This window comes from Salmo salar, chromosome 05, assembly GCF_965601325.2.
Source record: "Salmo salar chromosome 05, fSalSal1, whole genome shotgun sequence".
Taxonomy (NCBI): Eukaryota; Metazoa; Chordata; class Actinopteri; order Salmoniformes; family Salmonidae; genus Salmo; species Salmo salar.
This window is the reverse complement of record NC_138295.1, coordinates 84456118-84475009: the sequence shown is the minus strand read 5'-3', so window position 1 is coordinate 84475009 and position 18892 is coordinate 84456118. Positions and strand designations below refer to the sequence as shown.

At 44.0% G+C, this 18892-nt stretch overlaps 1 protein-coding gene across 1 annotated transcript in view; it reads right to left on the bottom strand.

The window, feature by feature from the left end:
- The window catches only part of LOC106596065 (rap guanine nucleotide exchange factor 5), a 107308-nt gene extending 95619 nt beyond the window's left edge, over positions 1-11689 (bottom strand). Inside the window, exon 1 of the mRNA XM_082975792.1 lies at positions 11189-11689. Within this exon, the coding sequence (XP_082831918.1) occupies positions 11189-11386 (198 nt within the window). The 5' untranslated portion in view covers positions 11387-11689. The remainder of the gene's footprint in view (positions 1-11188) is intronic.
- Positions 11690-18892: the final 7203 nt, after the last annotated feature.

The window sequence follows — 18892 nt, the reverse complement described above, 5'->3', positions numbered from 1 at the left end:
CACACAAGTAAAAAGCTGTCCATCAATGAGCAGAGCACTTTCCCCAACACAGGCAGTACAATCAGATCTGGGCTGCATCCCAAATGGCAGCCTATCTCCCTGGTCAAAGGGAGTGCACTGTATAGGGAAAAGGGTGCCGTCTCTGATGCAGATCTTACAGGGAGGGATTTTTTTCATGCGTATCCAAAAAGACCATTAATGGTAATGTTATTGGCAGTTCCTTACACAGTACAGTGGCTGTGTCCCAAATGGCACCCTATTACCTACATAGTGCATTGCTTTTGATCAGGGCCCATAGGGGCTTTGGTGACAAGCAGTGCACTATGTAGGTAATAGGGTGCCATTTGGGATGCAGGCAGTGAGTCAAGGTGGGATTTGCAGAACATAACAGTTTCCCAGAATCTGAGTGCTGTGCTTCTCGGCATCCTGCTTCACACCATAACGAAAGCTTAACAACACAGCTGCTTTCTATGAACCCAGTGACAGGCGCTGTGACAGACTAGTGCCCTGTCCAGGGGGTTTACTTGTACATCAAGGTGCTGCACACTACAGAAACAGGGGCTAGGCTCCTGTTCCTATGGGGCATTCTGGCTCGGACAAGGCTTACTTAATCTGAAACCTACATGGGGATGTCACCTCATGTACGTTTCCAACCATAGGTTGTACAGTATTTAACATCATCAGATTATCCACTGATCCACAGCAATCAACAGCTTGGCAGTGCATGACGTGTAATGTCACTGTGGACTGATGGACGGATGAGCATCAAGGCTTTTAGAGATACTTGTAACCCTTTCCAGCTGCATGCAAGTCAACAATTCTTAATCTTACGTCTTCTGAGATCTCTTTTGTTCGAGGCATGGTTCACATCAGGCAATGCTTCTTGAAGAATTTGCTATCACAAAAGGGGTCCCTGGCCCCAAAACGTTTGAGAACCCCTTCTCTAAAAAAACAACCTTTAAGGACAGACACTGTATTTTGTGCTATGGCACCTTGAACAGTAAACCTAACTCGGGTGTAGAATCAGAGAGTGCCTTTGACCGGTCAACCAGCATCAGGCCAGGCGTGTGTCCCCCCCCCCCCCCCCCCCCCCCAAACAGTTATTGATCCTGTCTTTGCAGCTGCTGTGCTACTCTGTGGATGGGCTGGCCTCTGTGATCACAAGTGTCCATCTATAAACAATGGCACTGGCCTCCACTCCAGACTGGATGCTTTTAATGAGGCAGAGTGCAACTCTCTCTTCTCTCCTCTCTCTCCTCTCTCTCTCTTCTCTCTCTCCACTCTCTCTCCTATCTCTCTTTCTCTCCTCTTTCTCTCCTCTCTCTCTCTCCTCTCTCTCCTCTCTTTCTCTCTTCTCTCTCTCTCTCTCTCTCTCTCTTCTCTCTCTCCTCTCTCTCTCTCCTCTCTCCTCTCTCTCTCTCTCTCTCTCTCTCTCCTCTCTCTCTCTCCTCTCTCCTCTCTCTCTCTCTCCTCTCTCTCTCTCTCCTCTCTCTCTCCTCTCTCTCTCTGTCTGGGACACAGTGTTCCTGTAGAAGTGGTGGAGGTGACCTCCAGTACCACTAGAATGTTTCCTAACATAAACACTGTGGAGGAGAAACACTATCTGTCCAGTTTGGCTGAACTCCTAACCCACTACTGTGGCTAACCAGTAAAGCTCCCTCTGTTGGCTTGCTTTAGTTATTTCAAATTTCAAAATTGACTGCTTAGAAATGTTAAGTTATGTGAAATCCGAAGAAATCAAGTTGAGCTGACAAAACGTACGTGTGATAGGTTGATACCACTTAACATTTTAAGTCAGGGTAGTAACAGCTTTCTAAATGGAAACACTCCAGACGGTATTTTCCCGTCCAGAGGCACCATGCAGGCTTAAGGGATGCTGAGTGTCGGCATTCTCTGTGTAACCACGGCTGAGGCAGCTCAAACATGTTCGCTATGAAGTCCATACACATATAATTCTCTCTCTCACTGAGAAGACTTTACATCCGAGGACTGTGGAAGAAGACCTTAAGGTGCACATCGTTAGAGTATGTGGTTTTTACTGAAGTAATATGACGCAAGTCTGTCTGGGTTACTATCCAGAAGTGAGTTACTCAAATTCCTGCTTAGGCCGTTAACCTCCAGTCCGTCTCTAGGAATTGGCACTGTGATGAAAATAGATAAACATGGCATCTGCACATTATCTCAAACTGTTCTATTCTGCAAGTGGACAAACATGTTTTTTTAAATGAACAAGAAAACAAAGAAGACTGTCTGACGATCAAAACATTGATCCACTGTTACAGAATCCTTTAGGAAAACATAGCAGCTATCTAAGATAGGGAAACATAAGCTTGTGGAATATTTATGACCTGGCAGCAATAACCTTCCATATCAACACAGGCTTCCCAGTAAGAAGACAAGTCTCATAATCAGTACCATACATTATGCTGTGCTGGCAGACTTGAAAAATCACCAATTCACAACAACATGTAGGACACTGGCTTTAGTGCTAAGATACTGTATGTACTGTACTGTGGAGAGTTATCTCTGTGTTCAAAATGGATTTGTCCTGGTAGGCTAGGAATGAAAAATGCTCAGCAAGTGCATTTTCTATGGAGGTGCTATAGATTACAACGGCGTTAGAGGGAGCAATACGAGTATGCACAGAGATAAGTACACAGCTGCCCCTGAAAATGCAAGGCATAGAACTACAACGGTAACAGACTAGAATAGGTGTAGAATACATGGAATGCATTATTATTCTTCATGAAGGAAATGTTTTTCTAACTGCATTTCAGAACATGTTGCTTTAGCATTCAGACTACGTTCAAGCCAGATCCTGTAATAAAAACATATTTTTGAGTGGTATTTTCCATAAGAATTAGTCAAGCTGTAAAGATGAAGGATTTTCAAGGAGCAACATGTCACTTTTTCATACCTTTGTTTAACTAGGCAACTCAGTTAAGAATGGATTCTTATTTTCAATGATAGCCTAGGAACAGTGGGTTAACTGTCTTGTTCAGGTGCAGAATGACAGATTTTTAATTTGTCAGCTCAGGGATTCGAACTTGCAACCTTTCGGTGACTTGCCCAATGCTCTAACCACTAGGCTACCTGCTGCCCCACTTGCCACAGCATCATCATGATGATGCATTTTGCATTACTATGATGACATGGCAAGTGACACTGCTTCTTGAGAGTCCAACCGACTTCCTTCCTATATACAGTAATTCAACTCCCCAACAGGTCGATGTAAACAGAACATCTATCAGAGCAAGAACTGCACCACTTTCCAGGTTTAGTAGGACACTGCTAGGATGTTTTCATGAGGGTAGAGGTCAGTGTATGTTACGGAGAGTACTGTATACTGTAAAGAGTACTGTATACTGTATGTGCTGTAGCGTCTTTTCATAATTCCTTTCCTTTAAACTGGAACTCTTCATATTTCAAAGCCATGCCCTGCCTGCAATCTTATCTATTATAAACCAACTCAAATCCCACCAACAAAACATGTTCTCCTTTCTTTTGATGTGGGCTATATTAAAAAGGTTGAGAATAAAAATAGGTTTGAGGGCACAGACCTACTTGAGACACCCACTTGACGTAGAAGAGTTAGTCCTATTGATTAAGAAGGTGACATTTACTGAAAGAACACACAACGACAAGGAGATGTTATCACATCTAAGATGGCATTTAAGGCCATGCTACGGTGTACAGTAGAGTCACGTTCATTGTGGTGAATTATGACAGGCAGGGCAACAGTAACCAACCCTGCTCCAGGCTGAGTCCCAAATGGATCCCTATATAGTGACCTACAGTACTTTGACCAGGGTCCATAGGGCTCTGGTCAATCGTAATGCACTATATAGGGAAAAAGGTGCAGTTTGGGACTCATCTCCAGTGTTTTGGAGAAAAGGTCAGGGACCTGCAGCATTGAAATCCACCCTGAAACCAACTCAATGTCTTTGCATGGTGGGGAGACTGAGGGGCCAGCCCACGGTGGGGCCAGCCAGGGGCCTGTGGAACTTACGTCAGCTCTTCCTGCCATTGTTGTTGTGCCGTTCTGCTGCACAGATAGACACAGCTGGCCAGGCAGGAAGGGAAGAACTGAGGCCATCATGGACTCAGCGCTCCAGGGTGGTTCTAGGTACAGACCTAGGATCAGCTTCCCTCCCGCAGTCCTGACCTTAACCATTAGTGGGCAAAATGCTACATTTTCCTGAGATCAGCATCTAGGGGCAACTTCACCCTACACCGACCTAGCCAATCAGGACACCACCTCCTCTCAAGCGTTCCAATAGGCTGTTGGATTTTGACACAAAATTGAGTGAGCACTCTTAACCACCCAATAACACTGATAAAGCACAGATTGGATTCAGTTAACGGTATTGACGTTATGGTGGTTCTAAGTATACGGTTGTTAGGAACAAAATGAATCTCATTTGTTTTTAACAGGTTAATAAGGCAGTCACAGTAGCTAGCTAGAGGTTTGTCAATCATTACCATATAGCTCTTACAGTAGGTGTATTCCAAGGTAACTGAATGGAGTGTTACGTAGGACTTAATAATACTCCCCTCACAGATCCTTCTAGTTCTCAGAATAACAAGTGAGTGGGCAGGCAGTAGGCTTGGTTCACTAGGGCAGGCCCCCCGTTCCTGGGGCCCCCGGAGGTCCCCTGTTCCTGGAGAGAGACCCTCCTGGAGGTTTTCACTATAACCGCCTGGGGTCCCTCCTGGAGGCACCCGCCGGAGGAGCCCTCCTGGAGGTTTTCACTATAACCCTGTTCCTGGAGAGAGACCCTCCTGGAGGTTTTCACTATAACCCTGTTCCTGGAGAGATACCCTCCTGGAGGTTTTCACTATAACCCTGTTCCTGGAGAGATACCCTCCTGGAGGTTTTCACTATAACCCTGTTCCTGGAGAGAGACCCTCCTGGAGGTTTTCACTATAACCCTGTTCCTGGAGAGAGACCCTCCTGGAGGTTTTCACTCCAACCCTGTTCCTGGAGGGATCCTCCTGGCAGAGGCATTACCGGATATGAGCCATCCAATAATACCAGATGACAAGTTAAGATCATTTGGATGAATGGTTGGCTCTAGAGGGAGTGGTGCTCTAGAGGGAGTGGTGCTCTAGAGGGAGTGGTGCTCTAGAGGGAGTGGTGCTTATAGAGGTAGTGGTGCTTATAGAGGGAGTGGTGCTCTAGAGGGAGCGGTGCTCTAGAGGGAGAGGTGCTCTAGACGGAGTGATGCTTATAGACGGAGTGATGCTTATAGAGGGAGTGGTGCTCTAGAGGGAGTGGTGCTTATAGAGGGAGTGGTGCTTATAGAGGGAGTGGTGCTCTAGAGAGATTGGTGTTCTAGAGGGAGTGGTGCTTATAGAGGGAGTGGTGCTCTAGATAGATTGGTGTTCTAGAGGGAGTGGTGCTCTAGAGGGATTGGTGCTTATAGAGGGAGCGGTGCTCTAGAGGGAGTGGTGCTCTAGAGGGAGTGGTGCTCTAGAGGGAGTGGGGCTCTAGAGGGAGCGGTGCTCTAGAGGGAGTGGTGCTTATAGAGGGAGTGGTGCTTATAGAGGGAGCGGTGCTCTAGAGGGAGCGGTGCTCTAGAGGGAGTGGTGCTTATAGAGGGAGTGGTGCTTATAGAGGGAGTGGTGCTCTAGAGGGAGTGGTGCTTATAGAGGGAGTGGTGCTTATAGAGGGAGTGGTGCTTATAGAGGGAGTGGTGCTCTAGAGGGAGTGGTGCTCTAGAGGGAGTGGTGCTTATAGAGGGAGTAGTGATCTAGAGGGAGTGGTGCTTATAGAGGTAGTGGTGCTTATAGAGGTAGTGGTGCTCTAGAGGGAGTGGTACTCTAGAGGGAGTGGTACTCTAGAGGGAGTGGTGCTCTAGAGGGAGTGGTGCTTATAGAGGGAGTGTGGTGCTCTAGAGGGAGTGGTGCTCTAGAGGGAGTGGTGCTCTAGAGGGAGTGGTGCTCTAGAGGCAGTGGTGCTTATAGAGGGAGTGGTGCTCTAGAGGGAGTGGTGCTCTAGAGGGAGTGGTGCTCTAGAGGTAGTGGTGCGTATAGAGGGAGTAGTGATCTAGAGGGAGTGGTGATCTAGAGGGAGTGGTGCTCTAGAGGGAGTGGTGCTTATAGAGGGAGAGGTGATCTAGAGGGAGTGGTGCTCTAGAGGGAGAGGTGATCTAGAGGGAGTGATGCTTATAGACGGAGTGATGCTTATAGAGGGAGTGGTGCTCTAGAGGGAGTGGTGCTTATAGAGGGAGTGGTGCTTATAGAGGGAGTGGTGCTCTAGAGAGATTGGTGTTCTAGAGGGAGTGGTGCTCTAGAGAGAGTGGTGTTCTAGAGGGAGTGGTGCTCTAGAGGGATTGGTGCTTATAGAGGGAGCGGTGCTCTAGAGGGAGTGGTGCTCTAGAGGGAGTGGGGCTCTAGAGGGAGCGGTGCTCTAAAGGGAGCGGTGCTTATAGAGGGAGTGGTGCTTATAGAGGGAGTGGTGCTTATAGAGGGAGTGGTGCTTATAGAGGGAGCGGTGCTCTAGAGGGAGTGGTGCTTATAGAGGGAGTGGTGCTTATAGAGGGAGTGGTGCTTATAGAGGGAGTGGTGCTTATAGAGGGAGTGGTGCTTATAGAGGGAGTGGTGCTCTAGAGGGAGTGGTGCTCTAGAGGGAGTGGTGCTTATAGAGGGAGTGGTGCTTATAAGCATTATGAATCAACACACAGTACAGCATACACTCATGCAACACACACATGCAACACACATACATATACAAGCACACACACGGTACTGTACAGGAACTGTATGCCCCAGAGTCAGACATCTAATGTAGTGGGACTATGTGTTAGAGAATGTCAGACATCTAATGTATCTAATGTAGTGGGACTGTGTGTTAGAGAATGTCAGACATCTAATGTATCTAATGTAGTGGGACTGTGTGTTAGAGAATGTCAGACATCTAATGTATCTAATGTAGTGGGACTGTGTGTTAGAGAATGTCAGACATCTAATGTATCTAATGTAGTGGGACTGTGTGTTAGAGAATGTCAGACATCTAATGTATCTAATGTAGTGGGACTGTGTGTTAGAGAATGTCAGACATCTAATGTATCTAATGTAGTGGGACTGTGTGTTAGAGAATGTCAGACATCTAATGTATCTAATGTAGTGGGACTGTGTGTTAGAGAATGTCAGACATCTAATGTATCTAATGTAGTGGGACTGTGTGTTAGAGAATGTCAGACATCTAATGTATCTAATGTAGTGGGACTGTGTGTTAGAGAATGTCAGACATCTAATGTATCTAATGTAGTGGGACTGTGTGTTAGAGAATGTCAGACATCTAATGTATCTAATGTAGTGGGACTGTGTGTTAGAGAATGTCAGACATCTAATGTAACTAATGTAGTGGGACTGTGTGTTAGAGAATGTCAGACATGGTATCTAATGTAGTGGGACTGTGTGTTAGAGAATGTCAGACATGGTATCTAATGTAGTGGGACTGTGTGTTAGAGAATGTCAGACATGGTATCTAATGTAGTGGGACTGTGTGTGTTAGAGAATAGTATGCTAATTGGGATAGATACAATTAGAATACAAGATAAGAGTATCATTTGAATTAGAGACTTATTGATGCACCCACTCAGCATCAGGCAGCTGATACTGTCCTGATAAAATAATGCTTTGTGCAATTTAGCGTGAGATAAACTGGGACTATGTTTCTTCATTAAGATTGTGCTTTCATCTCCTACATTATTGAATTACAGTAGTAACAAAGCCAATAGTCACAACTTCTGTATGAGGAATCCCCACTCTCCAAAACATTTTGTCCCCACATGCTTTTACTTTCATTCATATGAAATAGATGCACTGACTAAATTACTTGTCGAATGATGTACATGTGTCATCTCAGGACGGCTCACAATCATAAAACAGACACTTTTGTGTATTGTTCAAACTGATAACTAGTTTTGCTACAGTACACACATGCCTTTTCCTTCCCCCTCGTTCAGTCATACAGAACACTCTTAGAGAAAAAGCTGCTAAATAGAACCATGCAGGGTTCTTCGGTTTGTTCCCATATGGGAACCTTTTTTAGTGCTGGGTAGAATCCTCTATGAAGGGTTCTGCTTAGATCCGTTTATGAAGGGTTTTTCAGAGAACCCTTTTATCTTTGGACGGTTCTTCCTAGGATCCTCTATAAATGGTTTAACCAGACAATTGTATTATTTTTGACAATACATAACATATATCATAAGGCCTTTATTTGAGGGCCTAGTTATATCCTAACACAGTGATGTTAGGATAATTCCTACTGGAACCCAGACAGTGTTAGGATATCCAACATTGTTAATCACCTGCAACCTGTATTCAAAATGACTGCCAGGATAGGGAAGACTGAATACTGAGGTTACCTCATTCATCTAAACTGGAACAACCATTTCAGTAACGGGTGCAATAAATCCAACAGAAAGGATATGTTATTTATCATTGTGTAGCATAAAGTTAATCCAAATTAATAAATGTACATGCAAAACAAAGATATTACAGTAAAACCAAACATCTGAAAATCTCCCTGCAATAGAGCTGGGAAATATTATATCTGGTTCTATGTAAAACCCTACTTGCCTTCCAAAGAACCCTTTCTTCCAAAAACGGTTCTTAGGATGTTAAAGGTTCTAGGTAGAACCCTTTGCCTTACAAAGAACACTGGTTTTCCAAAACAGTTCTTCTGATCAAAACGGTTCTTGGTAGAACCCCATCCCTCCGCAAAGAACCCTTTTGGAACCCTTTTTTCTAAGACTGTAGTGTTTTAGTGTCTGGTGATTTCTCGAGACTAACTCTGTCACAGTGTTAGAGCGTGTGATGATTTCTCTAGACTAACTCTGTCACAGTGTTTTAGTGTCTGGTGATTTCTCTAGACTAACTCTGTCACAGTGTTTTAGTGTCTGGTGATTTCTCTAGACTAACTCTGTCACAGTGTTTTAGTGTCTGGTGATTTCTCTAGACTAACTCTGTCACAGTGTTTGAGCATGTGATGATTTCTCGAGACTAACTCTGTCACAGTGTTTGAGTGTCTGGTGATTTCTCTAGACTAACTCTGTCACAGTGTTTTAGTGTCTGGTGATTTCTCTAGACTAACTCTGTCACAGTGTTTGAGTGGCTGGTGATTTCTCTAGACTAACTCTGTTACAGTGTTTGAGTGTCTGGTGATTTCTCTAGACTAACTCTGTCACAGTGTTTGAGTGTCTGGTGATTTCTCTAGACTAACTCTGTCACAGTGTTTGAGCATGTGGTGATTTCTCTAGACTAACTCTGTTACAGTGTTTGAGTGTCTGGTGATTTCTCTAGACTAACTCTGTCACAGTGTTTGAGTGTCTGGTGATTTCTCTAGACTAACTCTGTCACAGTGTTTGAGCATGTGGTGATTTCTCTAGACTAACTCTGTTACAGTGTTTGAGTGTCTGGTGATTTCTCTAGACTAACTCTGTCACAGTGTTTGAGTGGCTGGTGATTTCTCGAGACTAACTCTGTCACAGTGTTTGAGTGGCTGGTGATTTCTCTAGACTAACTCTGTCACAGTGTTAGAGTGTGTGATGATTTTTCTAGACTAACTGTCAAAGTGTTTGAGCGTGTGATGATTTCTCTAGACTAACTCTGTCACAGTGTTTGAGCGTGTGATGATTTCTCTAGACTAACTCTGTCACAGTGTTAGAGTGTGTGATGATTTTTCTAGACTAACTGTCAAAGTGTTTGAGCGTGTGATGATTTCTCTAGACTAACTCTGTCACAGTGTTTGAGCGTGTGATGATTTCTCTAGACTAACTCTGTCACAGTGTTTGAGTGTCTGGTGATTTCTCTAGACTCTGTCACAGTGTTTGAGCGTGTGATGATTTCTCTAGACTAACTCTGTCACAGTGTTTGAGCGTGTGATGATTTCTCGAGACTAACTCTGTCACAGTGTTTGAGTGTCTTTTGATTTCTCTAGACTAACTCTGTCACAGTGTTTGAGTGTCTGGTGATTTCTCTAGACTAACTCTGTCACAGTGTTTGAGTGGCTGGTGATTTCTCTAGACTAACTCTGTTACAGTGTTTGAGTGTCTGGTGATTTCTCTAGACTCTGTCACAGTGTTTGAGCGTGTGATGATTTCTCTAGACTAACTCTGTCACAGTGTTTGAGCGTGTGATGATTTCTCGAGACTAACTCTGTCACAGTGTTTGAGTGTCTGGTGATTTCTCTAGACTAACTCTGTCACAGTGTTTGAGTGTCTGGTGATTTCTCTAGACTAACTCTGTCACAGTGTTTGAGCATGTGGTGATTTCTCTAGACTAACTCTGTTACAGTGTTTGAGTGTCTGGTGATTTCTCTAGACTAACTCTGTCACAGTGTTTGAGTGGCTGGTGATTTCTCGAGACTAACTCTGTCACAGTGTTTGAGTGGCTGGTGATTTCTCTAGACTAACTCTGTCACAGTGTTAGAGTGTGTGATGATTTTTCTAGACTAACTGTCAAAGTGTTTGAGCGTGTGATGATTTCTCTAGACTAACTCTGTCACAGTGTTTGAGCGTGTGATGATTTCTCTAGACTAACTCTGTCACAGTGTTAGAGTGTGTGATGATTTTTCTAGACTAACTGTCAAAGTGTTTGAGCGTGTGATGATTTCTCTAGACTAACTCTGTCACAGTGTTTGAGCGTGTGATGATTTCTCTAGACTAACTCTGTCACAGTGTTTGAGTGTCTGGTGATTTCTCTAGACTCTGTCACAGTGTTTGAGCGTGTGATGATTTCTCTAGACTAACTCTGTCACAGTGTTTGAGCGTGTGATGATTTCTCGAGACTAACTCTGTCACAGTGTTTGAGTGTCTTTTGATTTCTCTAGACTAACTCTGTCACAGTGTTTGAGTGTCTGGTGATTTCTCTAGACTAACTCTGTCACAGTGTTTGAGTGGCTGGTGATTTCTCTAGACTAACTCTGTTACAGTGTTTGAGTGTCTGGTGATTTCTCTAGACTCTGTCACAGTGTTTGAGCGTGTGATGATTTCTCTAGACTAACTCTGTCACAGTGTTTGAGCGTGTGATGATTTCTCGAGACTAACTCTGTCACAGTGTTTGAGTGTCTTTTGATTTCTCTAGACTAACTCTGTCACAGTGTTTGAGAGTGTGATGATTTCTCCAGCTCTGTCACAGTGTTAATATTCTGTGAATGCAGCGTGATGTTGTCTCTCACCTCTGCTGTCCTCTCCGGGGCGGCCTTGCTGCTGTTGTTGTGGTTCTGGAGGAAGCGGCATCCGTCCTTGGCCAGTCTCTGGACCATCTCCAAACGGGACAGGTCCTCCTTGTCGTGCAAGGCACACACACCCCCACCCCCCGGCTGCAGCGCCGGGGACACAGAGAACATGTACTTCAGTCCACAGTCCCACGACATTACTATAGAGTAGAACCAGCACGGTGTACTCCTCTCCTCCTCTCTCACAGTGTACTCCAAAGGTGTGTGTGAGGGGGATGGGCCGGGCAACCTTGAGTGTGTTTAGTTGTCTGGCTGTTTGTCTGTGAGCGCAGGTGAGTTACGGCCTCTTCTCACTGAGCTAAAGCAGATCCCTGTAGAAGCACCAACAACAGCTCCGGCTGGCTCTCTGGTTGGCCTGCAGATGCAGAAATAGAGGGATAGAGAGGGCTATGAAGCAGCAAGGACTCCAGGTGCCTCTGTTCTATATGACTAGATCCAGTGGGAGAGAGAGACTGACTGCTACTCCCTCCTTCCCTTCCCTTTCACTGCTGGGGAAGGAGGAAGGGAGGGGAGAGAGGGAGGGAAAGAGAGAGGGAGGGGAGGGAGGGAGGGAAGGAAGGAAGAGAGGGAGGGAGGTAGGGAGGGAGGGAGAGAGGGCGAGAGAGAGGGGGAGAGAGGGGATCAGGAAACATCTGGTAAAGCACTCAAGACCAGCCCCTGCAGAGGAAGTTCCACTATCTCTACCTCCCCCTGTCCATGCTGGCTGAGGTGGGCTGGGCCTGGGTGGGTGAACACTGGGGGTGTGGTAGACAGGGGGAGGTGGGGGGGGGGGGGGTGGACCCCGTGAGAGAACACAGAGGTAAACACAGTGGAAGAATCTGGGTTCACTTTCCAACAATGACCGACACAACAAGATATTTTAGATGTTAGATATTTTCAGAAGAACATTCAGTGCTGCTGTCACAGGGTGGTCTGTCACAGAGTGGTCTGTCACAGGTTGGTCTGCTGTTGTGCTCGTCCTCTCCTTGCTCCGTTCTGTACTTTCTGTTATTGAATAGGTGGGCCAGACTGAAGAGTTGGGTCTAAGGGACATTGAAAGTCCTTTACACACCCTAGCTCCTACAGAACCCCTTCGGGATGCATGTGATGATGGCTGGGTAGGTCTCATTTGTAAATAGATTTAAAAAAATATTGCCTTAGAATCTTTACAGGATCCGCCACTTTTTTTCACATTTTCGCCTAAAATTACATACCCAAATCCAACTGCCTGTAGCTCAGGCCCTGAAGCAAGGATATGCATATTCGTGGTATGTCACGATTCCTACCGACGGTGGCGCCCCCTCCTGCTCGGGTGGCGCTCGGCGGTCGTCGTCACCGGCCTATTAGCTACCACCGATTCCCTTTTTGTTTTTCCCTTTTTTTTATGTTTTCTCACCTGCCCTGAGTTAGTCATTAAGAGGGCTATTTAGTTCAGCTGGCCCGCTCCCTATTGTGCGGGATTGTCTTTCTGTGTGTCGACTGCGTTTTGTTCGACTGTGCTTGTCGAGTGAATTTTCCCTGTTGTTGGGAAACCTTTTATTTTGTGCTTGTGGTTTATTAAAATTACCACACAGTGTTCGCTGCTTCCTGCGCTTCTTTCCGCCACACAACAGACAAGCCGTTACATGGTACCATTTGAAAGGAAACCCTTTGAAGTTTGTGGAAATGTGAAAGGGATGTAGGAGAATATAACACAACAGATCTGATAAAAAAATAATACAAAGAAAAAAACCAACCGTTCTTTTGTATTTTTTGTACCATCATCTTTGAAATGCAAGAGAAAGGCCATAACGTATTATTCCAGCCCAGGTGCAATTTAGAATTTGGCCACTAGATGGCAGCAGTGTATGCGCAACGTTTTAGGCTGATCCAATGAACCATTGCATTTCTGTTCAAATTTTTTTATCAAGACTGCCCAAATGTGCCTAATTTGTTTATTAATAACTTTTGATGTTCAAAATTAGGCACTCTCCTCAAACAATAGCATGGTATTCCTTCACTGTAATAGCTACTGTAAATTAGACACTGCAGTTAGATTAACAAGAATTTAAGCTTTCTGCCAATATCGGATATGTCTATGTCCTGAGAAATGATCTTGTTACTTACAACCTCATGCTAATCGCATTAGCCTATGTTAGCTCAACCGTCCCGTGGAAGGGACACCGATCCCGAAGAAGATGGGTCACTTCTTTAGTGCCCACATAATAATCATATAAGCCAATTACAATATCACTCACACTCTATGACATACAGATGTAGGATCTTAATTTGATCACTCTGTTGCAGGAGAACTAAACATATAGTGTATTTGAGGTTAAAAAAAGCTTCTTTCACTTGATTTTCCCTTACGAAAAATGTATCAACCCCTACAAAAATGTTAATTCATTATAATCCACATAATAATTCACATTTTCTGTTGCTGCAGGATTATTTTCCTGCTGTAGCAAACTGGCTCAAATTAAGATCCTTCATCTGTACTGCTGCTATGTGGAATATTTTGATAAGGAAACTATGCAAAAAATAAATAGGAAATCCTATTTCTCCAGAATTACATTTCCTCTTTAATGCACTTTGTCCAATTAAACATGTATTTTCTGGGCAGAAATTATAATCATACAATGAAAGACCTTTGTGACCTTCTCCTCTCTAATCCACTTAATAATAATAGTTGATAAGGTTTACATCCCAAAGGGCTCCATATTTCCTATGTAGTGCACTACTTTTGACAAGAGCACATAGGTCTATGGTTAAAAGAAGTGTACTATATCGGAAACAGGGTGCCATTTGGGACGAAGGTAACGTCTGCTGAAGAAAGCCAGGGCTTTAACTACCGTACATTATGCATTTACCACTATGGTCTATATATCATTTGACCCCTCTTCCTCTTATTATAGAAAACCTCTCAACCCTGTCTCAAACATGCTTACATTTTGTGTGATGAACGGAAACACATAGTAAGTCAATGAGGTCATGAATCTAAACAACCAAGCCTTGACATTATAGATGTCATGCATTGAGCTACAGTAGTGTACTGATATCTCTGCCTCTGTTGGCTGTGCTACACAACCTAGGGTGTGTATTAAACAAACAATTCTCTGGTATCAGCACAGTCTATTCCTGGTCTGAATAGCTGACCACCACCACCCACTGACTGTACAGTACCAGACAAAAGGGAGATGTGGGTCCTGTCAACTGGGCAATGCCAGGTGCGCTCTCATTCCTAATGTGAACAAACCAAAGCATAGACCACATCAGAGAGATTCCCCCTCGAGTCTTCTTAGCCTCCTTGGTTTTCTACCATCCACTCAGTCCAAAAGATGTAGCTGTTGACAAGGCCCTATCCCAGCTGTTGGTGGGTATGTACTATACAGGCAACAGGGTGCCATTTGGGACGCAGTCATGGTCTTTCTTGTGTTGAACTGCAAGTCTCTCCAGAGATGTTTGATCGGGTTCCAGTCCGGGCTCTGCCTCGGTCACTCAAGGACATTCAGAGACTTGTCACGAAGCCACTCCTGCCTTGTCTTGGCTGTGTGCATAGGGTCGTTGTCCTGTTGGAAGGTGAACCTTCGCCCCAGTCTGAGGTCCTGGGCACTCTGGAGCAAGTTTTCATCAAAGAGCTCTCTGTACTTTGCTCCGTTCATCTTTCCCTCGATCCTGACTAGTCTCCCAGTCCCTGCCGCTGAAAAACATCCCCAAATCATGGTGCTGCCACCACCATGCTTCATCGTAGGGATGGTGTCAGGTTTCCTCCAGACATGATGCTTGGCATTCAGGCCAAAGAGTTCTATCTTGTTTTCATCAGACCAGAAAATCTTGTTTCTAATGGTCTAAGAGTCTTTTGGTGTCTTTTGGCAAAATCCAAGCGTGCTGTCAAGTGCTTTTTACTGAGGAGTGGCTTCTGTTTGGCCACTCTACCATAAAGGTCTGATTGGTGGAGTGCTGCAGGGATGGTTGTCCTTCTGGAAAGTTCTCCCATCTCCACAGAGGAACTCTGGAGCTGTGTCAGAGTGACCATCGGGTTCTTGGTCACCTCCCTGACCAATTCCCTTCTCCCCAGATTGCTCAGTTTGGCCGGGCAGCCAGCTCTTGGAAGAGTCTTGGTGATTCAAACTTCTTCCATTTAACAATGATGGAGGCCACTGTGTTCTTGGGGACTTTCAATGCTGCAGAAATGTTTTGGTACCCTTCCCCAGATCTGTGCCTCGACACAATCCTGTCTTAGAGCTCTACGGACAATTCCTTCGACCTCATGGTTTGATTTTTGCTCTGACATGCACTGTCCACTGTGGGACCTTATATAGACAGGTGTGTGCCTTTCCAAATCATGTTCAATCAATTGAATTCATCACAGGTGGACTCCAATCAAGTTGTAAAAACTTCTCAGGGATGATCAATGGAAACAGGATGCACCTGAGTTCAATATCGAGTCTCATAACAAAGGGTCTGAATACTTATGTAAATAAGATATTTTCGTTTTTTTACTTTCAATATGTTTGCAAAAATGTCTAAAAACCTCTTTTCGTTTTGTCATTATCGGGTATTGTGTGTAGATTGATGAATAAATAATTTTATAATAAGGCTGTAAGGTAACAAAACGTGGAAAAAGTCTGAATACTTTCCAAATTAACTGTACATAGGACATTTGAAAACCAAAAGTGACAGGACAGATGATAGTTTGATCGTAGCGGGAACAGAGAAACACGTGCTCCTCGGTAGAGTGTGGTAGGATATATGGACATATTTCCCTTTTTAAAAGACCGTGACATTTCTTAATAAACTTAATTTGAATGTCCTTGGTTACTGCTCCTATTACCAGACATTATATAATTATATAGGGCTCTATTCAATCCGCATCGCGGGACTTCAGCTTTAGAGCGTGAATGAAATTGAAAGGCAACGCTCACACTTTTTAGCGGAGGCTGCATTCAGGTTAAATGGAAATTCAATAGTCAATAGGAAATTACCTTAACGTTTTCTATTGCGGAATCCTTAATCCTTCAGCTTTATGATTGAATAGAGCCCCTAGTCTCAGATTCATGGACATGTCAAATCAGATATTAACTGCTCAAATTAAGCTTGTCTGGAGCCCTATGTAATTACATATAGACTGACGCGCACATATGTGCTAGAGCAGGCTAAAACAAGGACATTCATTCTCAGTATGATATGTGCTAGAGCAGGCTAAAACAAGGACATTCATTCTCAGTATGATGTGTGCTAGAGCAGGCTAAAACAAGGACATTCATTCTCAGTATGAACGCTTTATCTATCGCTCTAATATTTTTTTTTTACTCTGTCAGCAATGTGTTGCTTGACTGGGTCTTAGCAAAGCCCTTCAACTGTACTGTGATAGTTGACTGGGTCTTAGCAAAACCCTTCAACTGTACAGGAAAAGAAACTGCTGATGCACACAAAAGCTAAATGAGAAATACCCCTCTTCTCTTCTCTGGTCTCCAGTATGGGAAGGGGTATCCTCCCTGTATCCTCCACCATGTGAGCTTCAGTTGAGTTCCATGAGGACATGTTCCTTTTTGTTCTTCCAAAGCCACGAGGAATTGGCAGGTGTCCTCCCATCCTTCTCTTTGAGAATCCATAACTGGCCATTTCTACTACATTTATAGGCTGCGTCTCAAATTGTACCCTATTCCCTATGTAGTGCACTACTTTTGATCAGGGTCCATAGTGCTATGTATATGGAGTAGGGTGCCATTTGGGACGCACACATAGATAGACTACACAGCACATTCATCTCTTCTCTTATTTCTCATGTTTTTAAAAAATGTGATACTGTATATTTTTTGTTAGTTATACTATTTTGATTTTGAATACTGCAGGACTTGCAAGTTAAGCATTTCCCTGAACTGGTGCTTGTGACAAATAAAAACTTGAAACATTCATCTATCTGTTTTTTACTGGAGGAACAAAACAAGGACTTCATCGCTAGAGCCTTGGTTTAAAGTCTCCTTCTTAACCAGACAGATCAGCTAGTCTTTAGAAGGGCTGTCCCTCAGCGGTTATGGGCTGAGGAGGAACGTCAGCTGCACAATGAATACAAATGCATCTGATACAGATGGGAAGGCAGATACGCTGTCACCACAGTCAGGCCGGAGTAACCAAGGGGAATGGAAGGGGAACGGGGGTGTTTAGGGATCCTCAAGCAGCAGACACCTGTCAATACTCCTACATCCCCATAGGTATTGGCTTGCTGTTGTGGCCCTTTATGCCAAAGGTGATGGTGTGTGTCGGGTTGGCTGCATCACCGGTTGCTGAGAGTAACAAATGGCTATTGTCATAAGCAGATAAATTGCTAAAATCCCATAAAATGACAACATTACTAAAGCAGAGGATAACATCTGATGCATGCTAAGTGTACTGGTCTCACTATGAGTCAAGAAAGGTGTGTTTACCACAGTTTTGACAAGGCATTATGTTATTACATAATTCATATTATTTGTGACAAAAACAAGTGGGTTTATGTGAATTAAACTGTTAAGGGCTCTCTGAGTCTCTCAGCAAGATCTAGTGCTATGGGAAAAACTACCCACCCGATAGTTTGTCTGAGGAAACACTACCCACCTGATAGTTTGTCTGAGGAAACACTACCCACCTGATAGTTTGTCTGAGGAAACACTACCCACCTGATAGTTTGTCTGAGGAAACACTACCCACCCGATAATTTGTCTGAGGAAACACTACCCACCCGATAGTTTGTCTGAGGAAACACTTTGCTCATCAAGTGTTTCCTCAGTAAAACAATGTTCTACAATGTTGTAGGTAGTCTGGGAGCAGACTCAGTGGAGGAAGAGGAGGAGTAGTCTGGGAGCAGACTCAGCGGAGGAAGAGGAGGAGTAGTCTGGGAGCAGACTCAGTGGAGGATGATGAAAAGACTATGCCACATCCCCCAGGTATTCATGCAAATGCAGAGCTCTGTGTCTCAAATGGCACCCTATTCCCTACATAGTGCACTCATTTTGACCAGTCTAACTATAGAGCCACTAGGATATCATTACTATCATTTTAATAAACACAGTCTAACTATAGAGCCACAAGGATATGCTTACTACCTCTTAATTAACCTCTACGGGATCGGTGTCCCGGGATCGGTTGAGCTAACGTAGGCTAATGTGATTAGAATGGGGTTGAAAGTAACAACAAAAAAATCCCAGGACATAGACATATCTGATATGGGCAGAAAGCTTACATTCTTGTTAATCTAACTGCACTGTCAAATTTACAGTAGCTATTACAGTGAAAGAATACCATGCTATTGTTTGAGGAGAGTGCACAGTTATGAACTTGAAAATGTATTAATTAACCAGTTATGCACATTTGGGCAGTCTTGTTACAACATTTTGAACAGATATACAATGGTTCATTGGATCAGTCTTACACTTTCCACATACACTGCTGCCATCTAGTGGCCAAATTCTAAATTACGCTTGGGCTGAAATAATACATTATGGCCTTTTTCTTGCATTTCAAAGATGATGGTACAACAAAAAAATCTTTGTATTACCTTCACCAGATCTATTGTGTTATATTCTCCTCATTAATTTCACATTTACACAAACTTCAAAGTGTTTCCTTTTAAATATGGATATATGCATATCCTTGCTTCAGGGCCTGAGCTACAGGCAGTTAGATTTGTGTATGTCATTTTAGGCG